The following is a 25,107-nucleotide window of genomic DNA, read 5'->3' as shown; positions in this document are numbered from 1 at the left end:
AGAATACGGTAAACAAAAATATGGGTAAATACATAGGCTTTCTATTTTATTTTTTAGTTTTCTGTTTGTTCTCTCTGCTTGTGGTTTCTGTTTTCTTTTTCCTGTCTTCCTGTGAATTACTTGAACGTTTTTTAGAATTCCATTTTTACTTATCTATAGTGTTTTTGAGTATCTCTCTTAATACGGATTTTTTTTGTGATTGTTCTAGGTATTGTTATATATACATAACTTATCATAGTCTGCTAGTGTCATTATTTTCTCATCTGAAATTTAAAAACCTTACCTTTCTTCATGTTCTTTTACTTGCCCCCATTTATAATATAATTGTTTTAAATAGTTCCCCTACATACATTTAGGACCACATTAAAGAGTGTTATAATTTTTGAAAACTCAAGAAGAGAAAACAAGCCCATTGTTTCAGGTTGCTGATTTGTCTAGCACACAGTCTGGGATATATGAGACAAGGGAACTTACTGCTGTATCATTTCTTGAGTTCCAAGGTCCCTAGCCAGTCTTTCTTTTATTCTCTACCTTCAGAGTCATCTTGTTTCTTTTATTTATCACATCCAGGGTTTTTACTTTTATTTAGTGGAGGAAAGTGGATCTACATTATTTTGTCTGGAAATGAGTTTCCTTTAATTTTTTAATGTAAAGAATTACATCAATCATTTTTCTAATGTTTAATCATCTATATATTCTTAGGATAAATCAACTTGAGCCTTATGTATTGTTTTAATATACTATGCCAGATTTGGGATTTAGTTTGCTAATATTTTAGGAGTTTTGGTTCTATATAATTAAAATTTGTCTGTAATTTTTTTGTTTTGTCTTGTTTTGGTTTTTGTTAACAAGATTATATTAGCCTATTGGGTAAATTGGACATGCTTTATCTTCTAAATTCTTTTAAAAATTCATGAATTTTTAAAAGAATTTAGCATAAGCTTGGAATTGTCATATTAAGTAGAATTTTCCAGTAAAAATTCTGGGTCAGATTGTGTGTTTTACTTTCTAAAAAGCTTATAGTTCTGTTTAGATTGTTGATTTTTTAAATATCTTAATTATTTAATCTTTAGTTGCAGTTTTTCATTTCAGTATAACAGTTAAAATAGATAAATTCGACTGAATGGTTTGAAAAATATAAAACTCTCTGAAGAGCTATAAAGACTAACACTTAATATTCATATCTTTATAACATTGTTAAAAGCTAAGATTCTGTTTTTTAAAAGACCTACTCCCTACTCTCATTATTTGCCAGCCATCCTCATCCTCTGAAAGATACGGCATATTTAATTCAGGCTGCTGCTGAGAAATGAAACAAAAGTTCCATCAGTAAATACCTGATATTATTTCCCATGCAAAAGTCAGCTAGTTAGTCCCCCTTTGCATCCCTAATATTATTAGTTCTTTTTTTCTTTTTTCCTAAGCAGTATTACCAGAGAGATTTGTTAATTTTATTAGTCTTTCAAATACCTAACTTATGGCTTTGTTGATAATTTATGGATGCTAATGGAATTATTTTATCCATTATATCTTCTTTGAGTGTATTCTGTTTATGTCGGACTCTTAGATTAATTTTCAGTCTTCTCTCCAAGTACTGCTTTGGGTGTGTAATATTTTCCTAAATTTTTATTTTTAAGTAATTTCTGCTTTTCATTATTTCTTCTTTGACTTATGCGTTATTTGAAAGATTGTTTCTGAAATTGGAGTTTTTACATTTTCAGTTTCACTTCTGTGTTAGTTGAATTATGGTCAGAGAATTTGATCTATATGGCAGATATTTGAAACTTAAAAGATTTGCCTAATGGCCTAGCTTATAGTTTTAATAAATATTTCATCTTGAAAAGAATGTGTATTCTCAACTGTTGATGTGTCTTTCAAATGTTATTCACATTTTTGTCAGCTAGATGAATTAATTTAGAAATTTTAAAATTTTATTATTCTCATGGATTTATCAACTTATTCTTATAGATATGTCTATATTTGCTGTCTATATTTTGATGCATTCAGTTTTAGGTTTTTTTTTCTTTTTTTTAATAGATTCCCTTATTTCCTGTTGTTCATTTTTGGCCTCTTAAAAATAAATATTTCTGTAATTGTTTTTCATGTGCTTACTGTGTTTAAAAGTATATTTATTTTACCCAGCATTTCTAATTTCCTTTTGTTTTGTTTTGCGTAGCAGGAAAATTTTCCTAAAATTCCATGTTTTCCACTTCATGGACAAATTATTGCTATCTCTAAAGAGAGTTCTAAAACTCTTCTTCTTCGAATGTTATCCTTGCCTTTTGTTGTTGATTCAAGTGAACAATTATATTTAATGGGCAAAGTAGGTAAAACTGAGGTAAAAAAAGTGTGACCACTGTGTGCAGTATCCATTAGTGCCTTTTAGTTAGTCTCTATTGTCATGTAATTATTTCTCATTAAAAAAATACTCAGACATATCTATATCTATATTCTATATTATGTTACACTATAACAATGTATAATCACTATATTATATATAGTATTTCTGTATTGGGGTATATAATGTATTATATGTTTTTTAAGTTTAGACACCCCCTTTTTCCTATGTCACTCTATGTAACTCCACTTGTTTCCATCCTCTAGTCTTGGCTTTTAGTTACTTTTTATTCCTGTAGATAGGAGGTTCTTTTCTGTTTGAGCATGAGATCTACTCTGGGTTATTACCCATCGAAGCTATTTTTTTGGGTAGCCATTTCATTTTCTAGTTCAACTGCATTCTTCATTCTGTTTCTCTTTTATTCCCTTTGATCTAGCCTGTTCTTAATAAGCTTTTATTACAGGTGGTTTTTCTCTTTCTTCTGTTATATATTACTACGTTCTGAACTCTCTATTTCATTTTTCTCATCTCTACCAATTTCCTAAGAAAACTTCTCTTATTTTTCTACTGTATCCTTCTTCAGACAGATGGGTTCTATTTATTTTGTCTTTTAGTATGCTGTTCACATTACCACATCATAGCCTTTAGACGTTGCAATTGAAAAAGCTAACTGAACTTATGAAGCTAGCAAAGATGCAGTAAGTCCACCACTATCCTGTCTTAGTCTGCTTGGCTGCTATAACTAAATACCAAAGACTGTGTGGCTTAAACAACAGAAATTTATTTCTCACAATACTAGAGGCTAGGAACTCCAAGACCAAGGTGTTGCCTAATTCACATTCTGGTGAGAACTCTTTTTCTGGCTTGTAGATGGTTGCCTTCTTGCTGTGTCTTTATATGACACAGAGAAAGTCTTCTCTGGTGTTTCTGCTTATAAGTACACTAATCCTATCAGATCAGGACCCCACCCTTATGACTTCATTTAACCTTAATTACCTCCTTATGAAAGCCATCTCCAAATAACAGTCATGTTGGGTATTAGGGCTTCAAAATATGACTTTGGTTGAACACAGTTCAGTCCATAGCACTCTCCCACTGATTGCAGCTAAAAACTATGAGCAGAAGACAAAAAGTAACTACTTATATACTTTGAAAAGTAAATAATATCAGCAATATTTGGGGGAGACATCAAAATGAGAAAAAGAACTTTTATAGGAGTGAGTGTCCTATGTATTGTTTTCTCTCTTATATTCTCTGCTTTAAGTCAAGGGGGCTTTGGTCCTCAATGTACTACAGGTGCAAAGAATAAAAACTCCAACAGTAACCGACTCTTTCTGGCCAGAGTGTCAGGAAAAGGAGCCTCTGTGAGCCAGAGAGTTGGGGGCTTCCTAGTTTTTCTTTTTTTTCCTCACTACTTCCCCTCAAGAGCGGTTTGAATTGCCCAGAACTCTGTGACAGTGTGGGAGGTTAAAACTCTTAAGAGAAACCTTTTGTAAGACTAGAAGAACTAAGAAAGGAAGGGACCTGGGAGCTAGAGAGTGTATCAGGGAAGAGAGAGCTGGGAAAGGGAATGCCCAAATTCTGCATGCTAATGACTAGCGTAAGTCCTGGACTCACACCCAAGATTTTGAGAACTACATTAATATAAAAACCACTGCCAAGTTCCAGAATGGCATATATATGGTAAGACCCAAAGAAGCATAGCAAAAGTTATACTGAACTTATATTGGAAGCCTTGCCCTCATAAGGTGAGAAAGAACTTGGCTGTCTGAATTAAACTGGGTTGATTGCCTATCAAAACAAAAATCAGCATACTCCAGAAAATTTTAACAGGATTTAGAGTCTAAAGATAACATTAGTATAAAACCCAAAATTACTTCATACACAAAGAACCAGGAAAATATGACCAATTCTCAAAGGAAAAGAAAACCAGAGATGCCAATCTTGAGATGAATTATCTGGCAAACACGTTAAAGCAGCCATTATAACCATGCCCCATGTTGTAAGGTAAACATTCTTGAAATGAATAGAAAAATAGAAGTTCTGATTTGGGGCAGGTAAAGCCTGCGGAAAGGACCAAATGGAAATTTTACAACATAAAAGTACAATATCTGATATAAAACATTCACTAAGTGGGGCTCTATAGCAGAATGGAAATAATAGAGGTGTGTATAAATTAGAAAATAGATCAGTAGAAATTACTCAAACTGAAGAATAGAAATTGGCCTGTTGGATGATAGCAGAAGATATAAAATTTGTGTCACTGGAATCCCAGAAGTCGAAGACAAAGAGATTGATGCAGAAAATATTTTGAAGAAACAATAGCTATGAATCTCTGGAAAGGGGAAAGATATAAACTTACAGATTCAAGAAGCTCAGCAAACCTCTAAAAAGATACATTCAAAGTTTACTACTCCCAGATACATCATAATCAAAATTCTGAAAGTAGAAGCTACAGAAAAAAAATCTTGAAAGCAGCTGGAGAAATATAATACATTAAATATAGAGAACAACAGTTCGAATAACTGCAGATCTCTCATTAGGAACCACAGAAGACAAAATAACATCTTTAAAATTCTGAAGGAAAAGAACTGCCAACTATGAATTCTATATCCAGTGAAAACATATCTCAGGAATGAAGTTAAAATAAAGACAGATGAAGGAAGACTAAGAATTGTTACTAGTAAACCCAGTCTAAAAGAAATGCTAACAAAGGGTCTTCAGACTAAATGGAGATGATCAGAGGGAAACTTGGAACTTCATGAATGAAAAAAGAGTAATAGAAGTAAATATCTGAGTAAATATAGCAGATTTATTTTCTCTTCCGAAGATCTTTGAAATATGACTATTGAAAGCAAAAATTACAACATTGCTTGAGAGGTTTCAGTATTTGCATTTATAAATGACATTTAAAGAAGGGAAAGTAAAGGGACCTGTCTGGTGGTTTATTTTACTTGAGATGGTAAAGTAGTAACTATAAGTTAACTGTTAAAGATTAGGTTTTATATTTTAACCCCTAAAGCAGTGACTATAAAAATACTAAGATTTAGCAAAAAAGCTAATAAATTAAAATAGAATGCTAAAAATATTTAAATTATCCCAAAGAAGGTAGAAAAAAAGAGATAAACAGAAAACAATAAAACGTTAGACCTAAGTCCATCTATATAAGTAATTACATTAAATATAAATGGTTTACTAGATACACCAATGAAAAGAAATTGATTAGATTAAAAAAGACTCAGTATATAAAGAAATTGACTTTATAGTAAGATAGGTTAAAAAAGTTAGAAAAAGATATTCCATGCAGAAACTAATTGAAAGAAAGTTGGAGTGACTATTATTAATATCAAACAAAGTAGATTTCAGAACAGGGAAAATCGACAGGATTTAAGGTGGACATTTAATAATAAAAAGAGAGTCAGTTTACCAAGAGGACATAACAAATCCTCATGTATGCAGCTACGACAGAGCCTCAAAAAGCAAAAGCTGATAGAACTGCCCGGAGAATCAGAAAATAGAAAAATCCACAATGATACTTGGCAACTTCAGCACTCTTCTCATAATAATTAGTAGATTAAGTAGACAGAAAATCAGTAAGGATATAAAAGATTTGAACAACAAATTATCAACCAATTGGCTTAATTGACATTTATAAAACACCCTACCCACAAACAGCAGAATTTGTGTTCTTTTCATGAGCAAATGGAACATTTAAAAAGATCTTATTCTGAACTAGCAGACCTTAACAATTTGAAAAGAATTGAAACCATACAAAGTAAGTTCTCTAACTATGACAGAATTAAAGTAGAAATTAAGAATGGAAAGATCTGAAAAAGCACCAAATATATATAAATTAAAAAAAAAATAACTCATGGGTCAAAGAGGCATTCTCAAGGGAAATTAGAATTTTGAACTGAATGAAAAAGAAAAATACATTATAGCAATTTATGGGATGTAGTTAAAGCAGTACTTGGAAGGATATTTAAAGCATTAAAAGCTTATATTAGAAAACAAGAAGTCTAAAGTTAATAATCTAAGATTCCACCTTAAGATAATAAAAAAGGAAAATTAAGTCCAAAGCAAGCAGAAAGAAGGAAATATTAAAGGTAAAAGCAGAAATTAATGAAATTAAAAACAAAAACAGTACAACCAATGACATGAAAGGCTTTTTGTTTGAAAACATTAATAAAGTTTATAAACCTCTAGTCAGACTGACCAAGAAAAGAGAAGACACAAATTACCAATATCAGGAATGAAAGAACCTATTACTACAGACTCTATATTCAAAGGCTTAGTGAATACTATGAACAGTTTTGACTGTAAATTTGACAGGTTGGGTGAAGTGGATGAATTTCTTGAAAGACAAATCCTAACAACAGTTAAGTAATCTAACTAGTCTTAAATCTATTAAAAAGACTAAATTTGTAGTTAAAAACCTTCCAACAAAGAAAACTCTAGGCCTACATGGTTTTATTGTTGATTGCTACCAACTCAGCCTTTTCCAGAAAATAGGAAAGGAGAGAATACCTTACAACTTATTTTTTGAGGTCTGCATTAGCCTGATGCAAAACCAGGCAAAATATTAACAAGAAAAGGAAACTACATACCAATACCCCTCATGGACATAGATACTGGAATCCTCAATAAAATATTAACAAATCAAACCCTAATGGAAGGATGTTGCATTATTTAAATGAGTTCATATATTTCATTTTGTTAACAGAGTAAAGAATAAAAATTACAGAATCATCTCAATAGATGCAAAAAATATCATTTCACAGGATTCATCATCCATTCATGATAACACATCTCTGCAAACTAGGTGTTAAAAGAGAACTTCCTTAAAGATCATTGTCTTAGTTTGGGCTGCTGTAACAGAATACCATAGACTGGTTGGCTTATAAACAACAAAATTTTATTATTCACAGTTCTGAAGACTGAGAAATCCAAGATCAAGGTGCTGGCAGGGTCAGTGTCTGGTGAGGGCCTGCTTCTTGGTTCATAGACTAACATCTTTTTTTCTGTGTCTTCGACATGGCTAGAATGAGGACCTTTCTAGGGTCTCTTTTATAAGGGCCCTAAGCCTATTCATGAGGGCTCATGACCTAATCACCTCCCAAAGACCCTACTTCCAAATACTGTCACATTGCAGACTGGGTTTCAGCATCCCTTAAATTGCGTTGGGCGAGGAAGGGGAGGACACAAACATTCAGCCTGTAACAGGAGGCTGCAGAAATCTACAGCAGGGTTTCCCAGCCTTAGTACTATTGACATGTTGGATGAAATAATTCTTCTAAAACTCAACAGTGTTAAGATGTCAATTCTATCCATATTGCTCTATCAGTGGAATCTCAAAGTCTTAGCAGGCTTTTGTGTATGTATCAAACTGATTCTATATATGGCTAGACAGAATAACTAGAATCGGCACAAGTTTCACAAAGGAAAGACAAAATTGCACACTCAAATGATGTTTTCAAAACTTACTGTCAAGATAGTGATTAAAATAGTATGTTATTTGTGAAAGCATATGTATACACATGTATGTATGTATGTATGAATGTATCATTAGAATGGAATAGAAAGTACAGAAATAGACACACACAAATATGCTTGATTGGTATTTGATAAAGTTGAAAGGCAATTCACTATGAAATGATAATCCTTTTCAACAAATACTGCTGAGACAATGTGATACCTTTGAAATTTGACCCATACTTCACACCATATACAAGAATTAATTCAAAATGGGTCATAGACTAAATGTAAAATGTAAAAGTATAAAAACCTTAAACAAAAATAACGTCTTTGTTCCATTCAATTAGGCAAACAAATTTTAATACAATAGCACAATCCATAAAAGCAAAAAATAAAATAGACCTCATCAAAATTAAAAACTTTTGTCTTCCGAAAGACACTGTGAAGAGCATACGACAAGCCATAGGCTGGAAGAAAAATAGATACAAATCACATATTTGATAAAAGGCTTGTGTCTTTTGTAGAAATACAAAAAACTATAAAAACATAATAGTCTGAAAACAACCAACTCAATTTAAAAATGGGCAAAAGATTTGAACAGATATTTCAAAGAAAGTACACAAATGGCAACAAATACATAAAAAGTTGCTCAACATCATTAGTCATTCAGAAAATGCAATTAAAATCAGAGATATTACTACACACCTATACCAAGTTCTGGTGGGGATGTGGAGAAACTTGAATTCTCATTACTTACATTACTGGTGGGAATGAATGCAAAATGGTTTTTCAGCAGGCTCACTCCTTTACTCAAGAGAAATGAAAACTTATGTTTACACTAAGACCTGTTTTATAGCAGCTTTATTCATAATCTTTAAAAACTGGTAACAACCTATGACAAATGGATAAAGGTTAAATAGCCATACAATGGACAAACTCAGCAATAAAAAGGAAAAAACCTGTTTCTGCACACAACATGGATGAATCTCAAATGCAGTATGCTAAGTGCAAGATTAGAGGCTCTGAATGTTATATACTGTATGACTCCATTTATGTGACATTCTAGAAAAGGCCAAATTATAGTGCCAGAGAATAGGATCAGTGATTATCAGAGGTTAGAGGTTGTGGGGTTGATTATATAGTGTCTATATGAAGGAATTTTGCATTTTCAAAAATATAGATCTGTATACCAAAAGTAAATTTACTGTAAATTTAAAAATGTATTTATAATGTCCCCAAATTCTAGTGCTTCCCATTAAAACATTTTAAAATGGAAAGAATCTCACTTTTTTCATTGTAATATTTAAAATTCCCACTCCTTATCTCCAATTACTTTAAGAAGTCAGGTAGTTTTTCATAGAGCATAGTAACAAGAAACCCCAAGGAGCATTCCTGTACTGTTATCCTTCCTTATTTTTGGCTAAATGTAACTTACTTTTCCTCTGCTTTGGAAATGAATCATAGCATATGTTCCCTATTCTTTTTCAGGAGCAGATGCCTTAAATTTGACACTTCACATATGCCTTCCTCTTTTTTCTTTTTTTACTTTTCCCTTCTCCCCTAATGTTTTCCATACATACATACACTATAACATTTCTTCTCTTATTTAGCAATCCATGTAGGCCCTATGCTAGCATCTTAGGATACAAAGATTATTAAGATATGTTTTCACATGAAACTCAGTCTCGGAGAGCAAAAGGGGGATACATTAACAAATAATGGTGTATAGTACTGGCATTGGGTCATAACAGAAGTATTAATGAGCATGATGTAGCACAGAAGAGTGAATAATTTATTTAGATGGGTCAGGGAAGGCTTCGCACAGGAAGAAAGAGGCATAAAAGTGCTTCAAATTAAAATTTATTTTTTAAATGTATCTGTGACTTTAATTATGGACTAGTAGGCCAGATAGTTTAAGAAAAATATGAAATTTAGCTATAAAGTGATCAGAAACAATCTTGTAATCTTCAGCTAGGTGGTATGGAGATGAGATACAGTAGTGAATTTTGTAGAGATTATATGGAAGATTACTTATTAAAATGAAAAAACTTCTGAGTATCATAGATGACTATAGAATATCAATTAGTAATTTATGAAAGAAAAAATGAATAAGTATAATGAGACACTATGTCAAATTTCCTATGAATTAGTCTGCTAATTATACTTAATTTTGGGCTTGCTGACTCACATTCAGTTTAGATTTTGCCTTGTCTCTGAACATTATTTTCCAGTTATATTTGTATACAATGAATCCTTTTGTTGTTTTTACATTCCTGTGCTTTAGCATTATTGATCTTGCTTTTTCTTGACTGCACCAGGCACATTCCTTCACCATTGCCTTGGCTGTTCCCTCTGTATGGAAAATACTTGTAGATAACATAAATGGTTAACTCCTCCATTTATTTCAAAACTGCTCACTGAGGCCTCAACCTTTTCACCATATTTTAAATAATGATTTACCTCCATTCTTTTCACCCGAAGCACTCTTGACCTCTTTCCCCTGTGCTACTACTTTTTAAAGTCTTAACTTCTATCATGTTATGTAATTTACTAATTATGATTATTTATTGTCTTTCTTTACCTCCACTAAAATGTAAGCTTAACCAGGGAAAAGATCTTTGTGTTGTTCATTGATGTATCCCAAATCTCTAGAATAGTGCTTGGGATGTGGTAGGCATTCAGTAAATATTTGTTGGAAAATAAAATTCTTGCTGCAACAATAATAATCTCTGTGTTTTTTTCTTTTTCCTGATAGTATCTGGATTCAGACTCTTAAAATGAGTTTAGAATGCCTGTGACTTGACATTTTAGAATTTTTTCAATCTAATTGAACTGTTATGATACCTGAGCATTTCTCAGGAACACTGGCTTGGACCTCAAAGCTCTTCCTGACTTAGATGATAAATAGTTATCTCCCCATGGGGCCACCTTTTGAAGTGCAGTGTAAACACTGTCAGAAACAATGAGTAAAGATAAACCTGTCCATTTGGCTTTTGAATTTTCTTTGTTCATTTTTGAAAGTTATCCAACTTTTGATTCTCGATTTGCACACAAAATGAAACTTGAATTGTTTCTGTAGTAACATGTGAATACAACTCACTCAATAAAAACCCATATACTTAGGCCAAAACATGATACAGTAGATAAGAAAGCAACTCTGAAGGTTACCAGAGTTTGGCTTTTAGACAATGGATAAGGCTACTCTGAGAAACACCCTTTTAAGTTATGTACTTGGAAATCTACGCAAGTCTCAGCAGATTTTTGTATCTTAGAAAATCATAATATTCAAGGAACTCTTGAAACATCCAAGGTTATATGTAGTATGGTAAATTTAGTTCAGTGTCTTAAATTGCATAGGGAGTAAAATTAACCTACTTATAATAAGTTTAAGGTTCAGTAGTAAATAAATGTGTAGATTCTAAAAACAGAAAGCCCTAGTCTCTAAACCAAGTGTGGTGAAAGAGGTTAGTAACGGGAAAAATTTAAGTATCCTTCCAACTTCTGTACTCTTCATGTATCATTTTCAATTGAAGTCATATTCCTATACTTTATTTACCCTTAAGCATGTAGCCTTCATCATTTCTTGTTTTTCTGATGCCTTTTGAAAAGCCTCCTTTTTCATTTTAAGATTTTAAGATTTTAAGCCCATAATAGCCATATAGACTACTTAATGTTGCTTGCATTCCTAGTCTAGTACTTAAAAAAAAAGAAGGAAAGGGAAAAAAGCTCTCACAATTCCTATTTTTAACCACTTTCTGTATATATACTTTTGTCATCTTGGGCTACCAATCATTTTTTTGCCTTTTTTTCCCCCCATATTCCTCACAAAAATGACAAGAGATTCAAGTTATAAAGTTATAGGAAGTATTGATAAAAACTTTCAGAAATCACAGGTATAATTTTAGCTGGTACCTTTATATATCTATAACGTATATTGTATATATGCCTATGAATGTATATATATATATATTTATATTTCCTTTGTTATGATCTGTATTTCACCCTTAGTATATTGGCCATACTATATTTTCCATTTCATATTGTATTTTTCAGTATCTTAAAACTTGACGTTAAATTTATATAACATAAAATCACTATTTTAACCATTTTAAAGTATAATTCATTGGTTTTCAGTATATTTAAAATGCAGCTATCACTATTGTCTAGTTCCAGAACATTTTCATCACCCTAAAATGAGATTCAATACCCATTAAGCAGTCACTTCCTTTTTTCTACTTTCCCATTCCCTGGAAACCACTAATCTATTTTGGGTCCTTATGGATTTATTTATTCTGGACATTTCATGTAAATGAAATCATAAAATATGTTTGACTTCTTTCACGTAGTGTAATGTTTACAAGGTTCATCTGTGTTGTTGCATGTATCAGTACTTCATTCCTTTTTATGGCCGAATAATATTCCATCATATGGATACACCACATTTTGTGTATCGATTAATTATTTAACAGACATTTAGATTGTTTCTGCATTTTTTATCTTATAAATAATACTACAGTAACATTCATATGCAAGTTTTTGCTTGAACATATGTTCTCTATTCTCTTGAATATATTTTCATTTCATTTTTAACTGGTACATAATATTTCATTATATAAATGAATCATAATTAATTTTCTGTTTATTTTTTCACATATTTTCTTTTTCATAAACATGCTGTTATATATCACTGAACATTTATCTGTAGTTTTATAATTTCTTTAAAATTATTTCCTGTTAATAATAGCTAATGAATTTTTAGAATTATAATAACTGAAATTAAGGGTATGCACATTTTAATATATGTACTATATTTTGTTTAATACATGTTGCTGTACTGTCTACCAGAAAGATGTACCAACAATAATGTATGAGATTGTTATTTTTCTCATAGCCTCATTTAAAATTTTTTAATTCGATAAGGGGGAAATATCTTCTTTGGCTTTCTATTAATATGAAATAGATAAAATATTTTATTATTTTAATTTTTATTTATTTGCAAATGAGATTGAGTATATTTTCACAGTTATTAATCTTTTTTTCCCCTAATTTCCTGGTTATGACCTTTGCCTGTTTCTTTTGTGGAGTAAGTTTCTTTAATTACCCCTAAAAAAGAAAAAACGTATTTACATCACATGGAACTAGTTTTTATATAGCCCATATTAATCAGTGATGATTTTTTCTTTTTTGTTATTAGTCTTACATGATTACTATTAGTAGTTTATTATTTCACTTTATGCTTATTTTTCATTTGAGAATTTCTGTTTTGAAATATTTGAAATATTTTTCTTAGTTTTGTAATGCTTTATGTAATTTTGAATGTCTAAATTTCTAAAATACATTATTCATTCTCAAATACTTCATTATTTGCTTCTTTTTGGAGCCATATGATTATCATAGTATTCTTAAATATTGTGTTTGCTATAGGCATTTCTGGATGAAGAACAAGAAAAATATCTTAAGTATTTGTACTTATGTATTAGGAGATATAAACAAAATGGTCTTTATATTGTAACCAAAACAGAATTTTCAAGGAGTCATTTTAACCCCAAATTAAAATATTTACAGAATGAGAGATTTATTAATGGTTTCAAACTTTGCTATACCTGGAGAATTTTTCAGGTTTATTTTACATGCACTTCATTTTTAAAACCTTTTCAAATCAAAAGATTACAAATTTAGATTTGGTTTCTGAGGGGAAGTACCACATAAAGAAATTATTATAAAAGAGTTATATAATATCTACTATTGGTAAAAGTGCCTAAGATATTTTTAATGCTTTTTAATATGTGAGCATTAACAAAATTTATGATAATATCAGTTAATCCAGATTTGGGGGCTTAGCAGGAATTGATGGTCTCTGATGGTAGTTCATGTTTGTGTTTATTTATCTGTGTGTGTAGCCCTTTGAGTTTCTGCCAGAAAATAATGGGACATTTCCTGTTCGACCTTACAATTTTTGAAAATTAGCTTAGAGCAACTTATAGTACTTGTAATTATCAAGTCATATTTTGTTTATTTTCAGTATAGAAGTTGCTTTCTTGTTATTTTTTCTTCTTACATAATTTCAGCAACAGTTTTGATCACTGTTGATGTTCAAATATTGCTAATTTAAAAGAAGTTAATATTTTTCATTTTATAGAACAGGGAAAGATTGCACAATTTAATGGAACTTTAGTTCCTTTTTGGAGAGCATCATCATAATTTCAGTTCCAATATCTTTCTGGTTTCTAATTTCAATGAGTTGCTTGTTTATGAAATCTAATATTTTCATTTTAGAACCTAATAAGAAATGAAAAATGGCCATATAGAAAAGAAGATAATATTCATTGTTCATTGAATTACAATGCATAGTGTAATTGTAAATATTGTTTCACTGAATAAGTGTTCTCTTACCTATAAATATATGGTTGAAGATTCAAAATTTCAAACCATAAGAACTTGTATTAATATTATCAGTGACAGAATAATTACAAATGGCATTGCCAATTTAAAAAGAACACTTGGGAAAATTCTGAATTACTATCTGACAATTTATAATTAGTCATGTTATTTGCCTTACAAATGACCATCACCTAGGGGTCTTTCAAAAATCCATCTTGGATTATTTAATATAAAGTCATCTACCTGTAACTTTACTGGATAAGTTATATACACAAGCAGAAAGAAAGAGAAAAGTAGACTAAATATAGCAAAGACAAAAGTTTGTGTTCTTCATAGTTGTTAACACATCAGTTTTTATCATGATAATGTAGTTCAGTTATCAAAGAAATCAAAATGAATAGAAAGATATATTTGAAACAAAGACTAACATGAAAAAGACGGAGGAATAAATATAATATTCATGGATTAGAATGATATTTATTCTTATCACCAAGGCCAATTCATTTATTTAAAGCATTACTCAGTCATCTTTTCTGTATGAGGGCCAATTTCTGCATTAATATAAAAGTTATAAAGTTGCATTTATCTTCAGTTATTTGTTTTTGAAAATTATATACTTTTGGGATTAGAAAATATTGTATCTTCAGTATGATTAAGCATTCTTCTATTACATATCCATCTTTGCGTAGATTCTTCTTTTGACTGAAATTTCACGAACTGAATAACATGTAATATCACTATATATAATATGATTATAATGGTGCATTTGATGAGTCTTGTTCTTGAATAAAACATTTTCTTTTTATTTGGTTTATTCAGTCTTGTTTCAATTGTTTTCCTAAGCTATTTAACAGTTAAAATACTGTTTTAATGTTATGTATTTTAAATATATAAGCGAATTTTATTTATAATAAATATATTTAAATTAAATATATAAATAAATATTTAATATTATATATTTTAAAACAAAGGTTTTCAATTGCAAATGAGAACCTTTTCTATAGACAAACACTCTTTGGGCCACTTTGAAATAACATGAGCTTTGTTGTTCCTATATGTGTATGTATATGTATGTGTATATGTATATATATAAGCAACTGTCCTAAGGATTTAAATTTTATAAGAAAAATATTCACCCTGGTTATACTACGTGTTTACTGCCCCTTCCAATTTCTGAGGCTTTTGGTGAAAACTCATAACCAACCAGGAAAACCAAATGACTGATAATCCTCCACCTGTCACACATCTTGTCTTGAGCCAAAGGAGTAGATCAACATGAGGCTACAGGGAACAGGGATGTACTGAGAACAGGCAGGTTCTCTCTGCGTCTTTCCTTTTGATTGCAGATAATTTGGAATCAAATTATCATTTGGTCTGGATGCTTCTGGTTGCTTATAACTGACTTAGAATGACATATTACATTACGATTAAAGCAACTAATGACTACAAATAAATGAAAATGTTTTAATTTTTTAAAATTTCACATGGTGTTTCACACCCAAGATCAAAATAATGTGTATGACCAGTGCATAAAAGCTAACATACTAAAAATTTTTAAGCCTAATCTATAAATTGAGTTTTATAATAGATTCAATAATTATTTCCCACTTTATACCAGAGATTGATTAAACCATGACATGAATCTGGATATGATATATCTCATTTGTCACATTTTTAAGATTTTCCCAGAAATTGTTTTTACTTTGATAATTTTTTGATTATATAAATGACAGGAAAAGTACATAACCTTGTTTTCAGGGCAGAGATAGTAAATGTGGTTTAAACATTAAGAATTGGTATTCTTTTTAAAAAATTTTTAAATCTGATATTTTAATAGTCCATATATTATTATGATGTTCTTAATATTTGCAATGAAAAGCATTCTGTTCTGATTTACATTTCAATGCTTAGAAATTTTCATTTTTGTTTGTTGGAATTGTAGCAAGAATATGGGCTTCAACCAGGGTACCAAATTATAGATCATTTTGGATATGTGTTTCCACATTTAATATTTGTTTAAGATGTTACAAATGGAGGTAAGAGGATAGAGGATGAGTGGTAAAGACATAGATGTAGCCAGTAGCACACAACTGTACATCTCCTTCCTTTTGTTTTTATACATTACTGTGTGTTTGGTTTTTGTTTGGTTTCATAAAGGGTGTAAGTATTTGGAAAGGAGTGAGACCATGTCTTATTGGAGGTTTCAGTGTTTGCTTATGAGAGAAGAAAATATTTGTTGGGAATGTGACTTCAGAAATTTGGCTTTGGAGTTTTCCTTTATAATTATATGAGGAAGTGCCAAACAACATAGTAAGAATTTATGGTACTTTTCCAGATGGCGATTGTTAAGCAATAATTGGAAGCTGCTGTAGGAAATAAAACAGTATTTTGCGTAGATTAAGCATTTGGTCAGTCTTGGTTAACCTGAAGAACATTTTACCTAATATCTATGTGCTGTTCTCATAATTCAGAAAAAAAAAAAAAGTATAAACTGTAACTTTTCTTCGGCCCCAAAAAAGAGAACCACTCTTCAAAATGAATTTCTAACCTTTAGAAAAGTTAACAGTAAAAAAGTGTATTTATTTTTAAAGCTAAAGGTGTTCTGAGTCATATAGTTCAATGAGTAATTTCCCTAACCAAACATAAATTTGAGGTGTAAATCTAGCAAATCAGTCAAGCTTTTCCTCATTTTGCATTCTGTTGTCAGTTTATTTAGAAAAGAATGATGGAGGTGGAAGGAAACAGGAAACAATTTCTTCTTACTTATTTCTATAACTTACATACACCCTAGTCTCTCTAACAGAATAGTTTACAAGGGACCAACTAGCTTGACTTATGTGCTGAGTATAGCTCATATTCATCTTAATTGAATTTAGTGTTTACTGTGTTAACATTATGTGTAGTCATCTTATTTGGGCTATTCGGTTTGCAATTATAAACTTGATGGCAGGTTTCTTAAATATTTGTGTGTTGTTGTTGTTGTTGTTGTTGTTTATTTTTTTAAAGAGATTTCCCAAAGTTGCAGATGGCTGGCTCATCTCCAAATACCTCTTCAAGGTACTCTATGCTGGTGATGTCTCCCGCCACTGAGCTGCACGGGAGCATGGAATTGACTTACTGGGGAGGGCTGTATCAGTTAAGTGATCTTTTTTAGTACATTGCATGGGTTTTGCAAAGCTTTCTATTTTTGTTTTTGTTAATTCAGAGGGCACAAGTATGCTTATGCTAATTTTTAAATTAAAATCTTTTTGTAAACCCACACAATATAATAATCCATTTACTCCCTTTCCTCTCCTACATATATTCCTATTAATTTCCATGGTTTTAAGCACTGTTTTATTAATCAAATGTATCTGTGTTATTTATATTTTATTAGAACTCTCAATGATATAAGATTTATTGGCTGTTTCCTCAATTTTGTAAATGCTGTGTAACAATATTTGTATTATACGCAAAACGGGCTGAGGCAAGCTGTGTAAATTTTCTAAAAACACTCAGTAAAACTTATGTCGGTGCAGTCAACAATAGCTTGTTTGCCATTCTTGAACCATTAGTGGGAATATATTCCTTAGTTTCCTTTCTCCCAGGTAAAATACATACCTTTATAAACTTATTCAAAATTTTTTTAGTTCCTGCTGCATGCAAAACACTGCTAGACCTCTGTACTTATGACCTAGCCTTTTTTTATATTTTTTAATTAGAAAAGAAATATATACTCATTATTTTTAAAGATTATGGTAAGACAAAAGATAGAAAGTAGAAATAAATGTTTTCTCATTTCCTCAATCGTAATTCACACAAGCAGTCATTTTAAACAGTTCCTTTTGTTTTATGTTCCCTACGTAGAGCCTTAATCATTACTGAAACAAATTATGCTCAAATTCTTCAGGTCCACACATTTATATGTGGTTCTCTGTATAGACTTCAGCCTTTGGTACTCTAATTTAATCTGCCAATATTCTAAACCTTATATTAAAAACACTGGTGTAGGAAAAAAACAAAACTTGTACTCTACTTGGAAAGGTGGTAAAATTACTGAGGTAAATAAGCCTATTAAGTCAAATTCAGTTTTCAGGTTTTTGGGTAAACCTGTTTATCTTAGCTTTTTTGTTTTAGAAGATTAATAATTAACTCATTTTTATGGTATAGATACATACTTTAGCTATTTGTAATAAATTCCTTACTAGTGAGCAAGACATTAATTGTAAGTAATAAAAGATAATAACTACATTTTATATATTAGTGATTCATAGTTGCTAAATGATTTCCTTGAAGCATACTATGAGTAACATGCAAAGCTCACAATATAAGTAAAGTTAGCTAATCTAGACTCGGACTTCTTAAGATTCAGCTTAAATGTAACTAAAGTTATTTTTAAAGTAATTAAATTTGTTTTTTTAATCATTAATATGAGATTTTATTTAGAAAATTAATCAAGGTCATAATTTTATCTCCAAAGCAGAGTGATCTAATAAACATAAACCTCAACTAAAAATATTACTTTTTAAAGAAATAAAGAGATTCTAGCCTCTTACAGAAATGGGAGTTTTCTATGTTTAGTAAAAAGATATTGGAAAATATTAAACTGATTTTATAAATTAACAGTAAGACACGTAGGATTGCTGCTACAAAATGTATAGTAAAAGTTAAATATCTAAATGTTAATATACTGGCAACAATAAATCCACAAGTAATCAATTTCCTTTAAGTATATGAAAATATTTGCAGTGATATCAGAATGATTAAAAACTCAATGTGACTATATATATTACTTGTCTCGATGAATAGCAGCTCCAAGGCAATAGTCTTTGATATTGTCATCTAGGTGATGTATTGTAATGCTAATAGAACTTCAGCTTGTGAGACCAGTGTTTCGTTAGTTCTTTTTATGACTCAGCACTAATACAAAGGGTGGAGAAAGGGAAGCACTTAACAGACTCATTTATATTTTATGTTATCAAAAGATGATGTGTCATTAGCCACTGCTTAGTAGAGAACCACTTTAGAAATTTTAGTTCTCATTCTTAAGTTTCATTCTGGCTATAAAATAAGATATAAGCAAAACATAAACACATTTCATGCAGTGAATAGATGTCTAACTTAAATAATGTAGATGAGTAATTTTAGAATACCATTGGATCCTGGAGATCACATGCTATTTTTAGGTGCTAAAGATGAGGCAGCTTAGTGGGAAAGACATCACACAGCTACTTAGCAGACTGCCTTAAGAGTATAGCAAACTTTTCACCACTTATTTCTGCACCTAATGTGAATTAGAGTTGGCTTGATGGAGTGGGAATACATTTTGAAAAGCTTGTTTAACTTCGTAATTGGTAAAAAGTCAACTTCTAAGAATGCACATAATCGAAAATGTGTTATACATATCATATTCATCAAGAGCTTTAAAAAGAGAATTGTTAATGACAGCATATTTCCTCTCTGGAGTAAAATTTCTTCAAGATACACGCTAGTCAGTTTCTTGTAATGTGATTTGCTTTTGTGGTTATTTTTAACGGAAATGAGAATTTGGGAGTGATTTTGACTTCAGTAGTTATTTTTAAAGGCATGATCAACTTGTAGCTTTTTTTTTTTTCTAATTTTCCCATTGAATACTGGTTACAGACTAATAGCTCATATGTCTTTTGCTAGCAGTTAATCCGTGTTTGAGTAAAAGTGATGTTCAAGTAATAATATCTCAAATAACTAATCGAACACTTGTATTATTTTTAATTAAATTCAACGCTTTTCATAGATGCAGAAATTATTCATTTCAGTAAAAGTTTAGGGTGTACAGACAATTCACATGTGAGTTTCTTTAGAGGTTCTAATAAGGGAACCCGCCCTCTCTTAAAGCAGATCCTTCTGAATGTGAAAATTTCAGTGTCTTGATTTTAAGAACTTCACTTTGGAAATGATGCATGTGAAGAGGAATAAAGGCAGAATCAAGCCAAGTCATCCTCACATCTAGTTTGTTGAGTAGAGATAGAAGTGTTACAAAGATACTACTGGTTTATTTAAGGCCCTGCAAGTCATAATTATATGGCATTCTCTTAATTGTTTCGTTTATCATTTTGTAATCTGGAGAATCTTGTCATTATCTCTTGGGTAAAAGTCTTATAGAAAGCATATCCTACCCCTAGCCTAAGGGTTTAGTGTTCAGATCTTCTGTGTTTAATCTAATTCTAGATTTTTAGTTTTTCTATATCTTTGTTTCCTCTACTCCAAAATTGGACTTTGTTATATTCTTTCATTTTTCGATAGCTCTACTTTAAAACTTCTCATAAATTTTCCTCAGCCATATCAAACTCAGGAGGTTTAAGATGAAGTCACCAGACAATCCTTGTGATTCTCCCTTTTTTAAGACCCCTGCCAGTGTATTATATACTTCGTTTCTTGAGGGAAGTCTAGCAGCTATACCTTTTTAAAATTATGGAATTATCTCAATTAATAGAAGCCAAAGAACATTACTTGAGGCAAATTTAGAATGGTTGATATGGGAAAAGATTGGATTTTAAAAATTTTTCTAGATTCTAAGCAAGTAATGGGAAAAACTTAACTTTGTATCTCATTCCCACTTTGTATTATAAGGGGAGCTTTGGTTCCTTAACTGTTTGTATGATAGTAGCAATAACAATAGTAATAATTGTTAACATTTGTACTGATTGCTGCACATACTCATCTAATCTGCAAGTGTTATGTAGGTACTATAGTTATTGTCAATTTATAGAAGAAAATCAGACTTAATAGAGTGAAGTCATTTGCTCAAGATTGCATAGCTAGAAAGTGATCTAACAAAGTCTACCTGACTCAAAAGTCCACATTCTTAACCACTAGGCATCCTGTCTCCTCTCCAAATGACTAACAAATTGATGTCATGAAAATCGCCCTAAAGACAAACTATATTGAGATACTGTTCCAGGACCTTTTTAACTAAAGAAGAGAGAGGGCAAAGGAAAGTGATGGGGAGAGATTGAGAGGAAGAAGGAAGATTATAAATATTCCTATAGATTTCTATTTGTTGATAGTAATATTTGATTTTTAAAGAGACATTTGAGTAAGGATTTATAAATTCCTTTGTATTTTTATTGATATATATTCAAGAGTAAATATTTTCAGACTATTTGATATTTGTAATCTAGCATGATGACATCTTGATATCAGATTGTCATTAAACTGCTACTATAAAAATATACTAATTAGATTTTTTTAATTCAAATTTTTATATGTATTGCAATTAAGATGATCTGTTTTGGGTTGATTTACCAATTAATTTAACAAATATTTATTGAATACCTGTTGTGAGCCAAGCATGTGTCAAGTGCTAGAGGTTGATTTAAAGACAAATAAGACACAATCCCTGCCTTAGTGATTTTACCCCCTAATATGTGAGACAATCAAGCGAACAGGTAATTATAAGGATAAGTAAGTGTAGGATCCTCTGCCAGGACATAGGAAAGGACTGGCTCACTTCGATATCACATATGGCTTACAAGAAGAGGAGGCATTTAATGTCCTGAATGATGATCGGAGTTACCTATTACCATATATAGGCTTTATCTTGATACACCATAAGTATGTTATTAGAAACACCAGGGGTATCTTTTTAAAAATACCAATGCCTGAGCCCTTCCCTAAAGATTCTGATTATTTAGTTTTGGTGGAGCCCAACCATGAAGATTTTTTTTAAACCAGTTATTCTTATGGGCTGCTGTGGTTGGAAACCACTCAAATATCATTTCAGGAACTGCTTCTAAAATGATGCTTGCTGACAAGAACACTTTCTGATGTTGCTTAGAGAGGAACTATTACTGGGGAAAGGAAGGTTTGGGATAAGTAAATAATAAATTAAAAACAAGCACAGATTTAAAACTATAAAGGCTAATCTTTCTACATTAAGATTAAACAACTTCCCTAGGTCAGAGTCATCATTCCAGGCAGTTGAAGAAAGTATTAAAATGTCTCTCATATCCCATATAAAAGTACTAAGAGTACAAAATAGTTCCTAAAGATCTACTAATCGTTCCACATAGAAATATTAATGCTAATATAAGATCCACACAAAAGGTACTTGTTCATGAGCAAACACATAATTACTCAAATTTGAAAAATTAGAATGGTAAAAATTAGATGGGTTGGTGACTAGAAAAGAGCAGATGAATGATAGTTACAGAGGAGCTTTATGGTTTTATAGATGAAAATGGTTGGGTAGAAGATTGTGGATTCTAATTGATTATATTTAGTTATAGGATAGACTACTCATTATTTCATTTTTTTTGAAGTATCCCTATAAAGAAGAGAAAAGGAGTCATGTTTTTTTTCCGTTTTTCTGAATAAAGAACTGTTTAGAATACAACTGGAGACATTTAAATTGATGCTTAATTAGAACCACAAGGAAAATTATTTGTGTGATAGCTAAAAGACTATGTTAGAATAGGATGTTAAACTGCAAGAGATTTTTTTTAGTGTCGACACCCTTTTTACTTCATTTAGTTTGATTTTATTGTTGAAACAACTGTAATTCAGATTTATTAAATAAATTGTCCGAAGTAATACAACTAGGTACAGGTAGAACAGGCCTAGATTTAGGCTTTTTAACATTGAGATCAGTGCCCTTTCCACTGTAGCACACCACACTGCCTTTTATTTTTTAGAGTTTTATTGTTTTTTGCATTTTGAATTTTCTAGTCTGGTTTTCTTTTATTTTGTATTAAAATTTGTCTCCCTAAGGTCAAGTAACCTGGTTTGGTTATGAAAGTCCTCGTAGCTTCTGGGACTATATCAGAGTGGCTTGCCGGAAAGTTTCACAGAATTGTATCTGCAGCATTGAAAATATGGAAAATGTCAGTTCCTCTAGAGCTAAGGTAAGATGTAAATAATAATGTGCAATGTGTGTAATCCTAAGCAGTTTGACCCAAATAGAAAATTTTGAGCTCTTCGCTATAGAAAATATTTTTTTCTTTGTTGGAATTAAGCATTTGACCAATTTTAATATCTTTCAGAGGCTTGTTTCCTTTTCTTTTATTGCATGCAGTTATTTTAGAATGCTTTTGAATATTTTGACTTATGAATAATGGGCAGGTACAAAACTAGTCACTGTTTCTTTTTGTGTGGCACATGAAATATTTCCTCTTCTATGATTTTTCTGCATTTTTTGAATTACCTAAACCAGTGGCTCTCAGTATCCTGGAGAACCTTGGGGTCCATAATGTCAGAACTATTTTCATGTAATGTTATTTGCCTTTTGCACTCTGTTGACATTTGCACTACTAATAGAGAAGCAATGGTGGTGGGCAAAGTTGTGGCGCCTTAGCACAAATTAAGGCAATGGAGTCAAACTATACTAGTAGCTACTTTCAGTTAAGAATGTCCATGATGGTGCAGTAAACATTATTAATTTTATTAAATCTCAACCTTTGAGACTTAACAAAATTAAATCAGGTATTGTCTTTTTCATATCCTGAGTGACAGAATGGGAAGTATGCATAAACCATTTCTGCAGCATATTGAAATATGATAGTTGTCTCAGGGAAAAGTATTCATGCAATTGTTTGAACTATGAGCTGGACTAGTCACTTTTGTCACATAATACTATTTTTATTTGAAAAAATGTATAAACTATAGTTTTTTTAGACTTACACATTTGGTGGACATTTCTTGAATATAAACGAACAAGCTGAACCTATTCAAGGAAAATAGCTGACAGTATTTGTTGTTAATAGTATAATTAAAGCTTTCTTGTAAAAATTATAATTTTTGAAAACTTGTATTCATCATCTTAAGCTTGAAAACTCCCCAGTACTTAAATACTTTTTCCGATAGCATTGATAGTCATTTTACCTAATATATTTGTTAATCCTTTAATGAAATATGTCAGCATTTGGTAGACCTGCATAACTTATATTTTCCAAATGACCAATGCATGGAATTATAAAATCATGAATGGGAAAAAGATCCATTCAAAGTGCAAGATAATCTATGGCCATACCACCCTCAATGTGCTCAATCTTGTCCGATCTTGGAAGCTAAGCAGGGTTGGGCCTGATTAATATTTGAATGGGAGACCACCTAGGAAGACCAGGTGCTGTAGGCATTTAAAAAAAAAAAATTGTCTACAGCCATGCCACCCTGAACATGCCTGATCTCATCTGATCACAGAAGCTAAGCAGGGTCAGGCCAGGCCTGGTTAGTACTTGGATGGGAGACCACCTAGAAATACCAGGTGCTGTAGGCTTTAAAAAAAAAAAAAGTGCAATATAGCCCAATGGATTTAATGTAATAGAATATGAAAAGTTCATTGATATGGTTATAGATTCCATGTTGCAACTAACCTTTAAAAAATTATCACTTATTGAGTTTTGATGTAAAATCAAAGGAGAATATCCACAGTTATCTGAAAAAGCTTTTAAAAGATTCTTTTTTTCCAACTATGTATCTATGTGAGGCTAGATTTTCTTCATATGCTTCTATGAAAACAACACACTGTAACAGATTGAATGCAGAAGCAGATATCTGGTTCTCTTTTATTAAGCCACACATTAAGGGAAAAATGTAAAGCATCCATTTTTCTCACTAATATTTTTCTTTAGGAAAAGATATTTTTTTCATAAAAATGTTATGTTAACATAATGGGTTTATTTTTTTAATTACTTAATATTTTAAAAGTTTCCAGTTTTGACTTAACATACAGTAAATAATGATAGCTATAACTTACATAAAGGCTCTTTGGAGTCCTCAATAATTTTTAAGATTGTAAAGTGTCTTAGCTACTGATATATGCTATGTCAGCTTTAGGAGGTTTTTTAAATTGGATTGTCATAGAAGCTTTTCTTACTATTTTGGACACTTCATTAAACTAAGTAGAAAATAAAGATTGAAAATAGATTTGTATAGTTTTAAAATTAAGACATAATCCA

General features: G+C 31.0%; 1 protein-coding gene and 2 pseudogenes across 5 annotated transcripts in view; all 3 read left to right on the top strand.

Annotated features, from left to right (window-relative positions):
- RUNDC3B (RUN domain containing 3B) overlaps positions 1–25,107 on the top strand; it is a 126,481-nt gene that overhangs the window by 27,537 nt on the left and 73,837 nt on the right. For 3 of the 5 annotated variants that reach the window (XM_039878197.1, XM_039878200.1, XM_039878202.1), the window contains exons 3-4: positions 17,201–17,251; positions 22,922–23,055. In XM_039878197.1, coding sequence (XP_039734131.1) covers positions 17,201–17,251; positions 22,922–23,055 — 185 coding nt within the window. The remainder of the gene's footprint in view (positions 1–17,200; positions 17,252–22,921; positions 23,056–25,107) is intronic. The other 2 variants (XM_039878201.1, XM_039878198.1) reach the window with 1 other exon arrangement.
- LOC120615191 (uncharacterized) lies at positions 24,166–24,284 on the top strand (annotated as a pseudogene).
- Positions 24,302–24,425, top strand: LOC120615214 (uncharacterized; annotated as a pseudogene).

This window comes from Pteropus medius, unplaced genomic scaffold, assembly GCF_902729225.1.
Source record: "Pteropus medius unplaced genomic scaffold, Ma_sr-lr_union100, whole genome shotgun sequence".
Taxonomy (NCBI): Eukaryota; Metazoa; Chordata; class Mammalia; order Chiroptera; family Pteropodidae; genus Pteropus; species Pteropus medius.
Note: the sequence above shows the minus strand (reverse complement) of the source record. Positions and strands in the feature narration are given on the sequence as shown.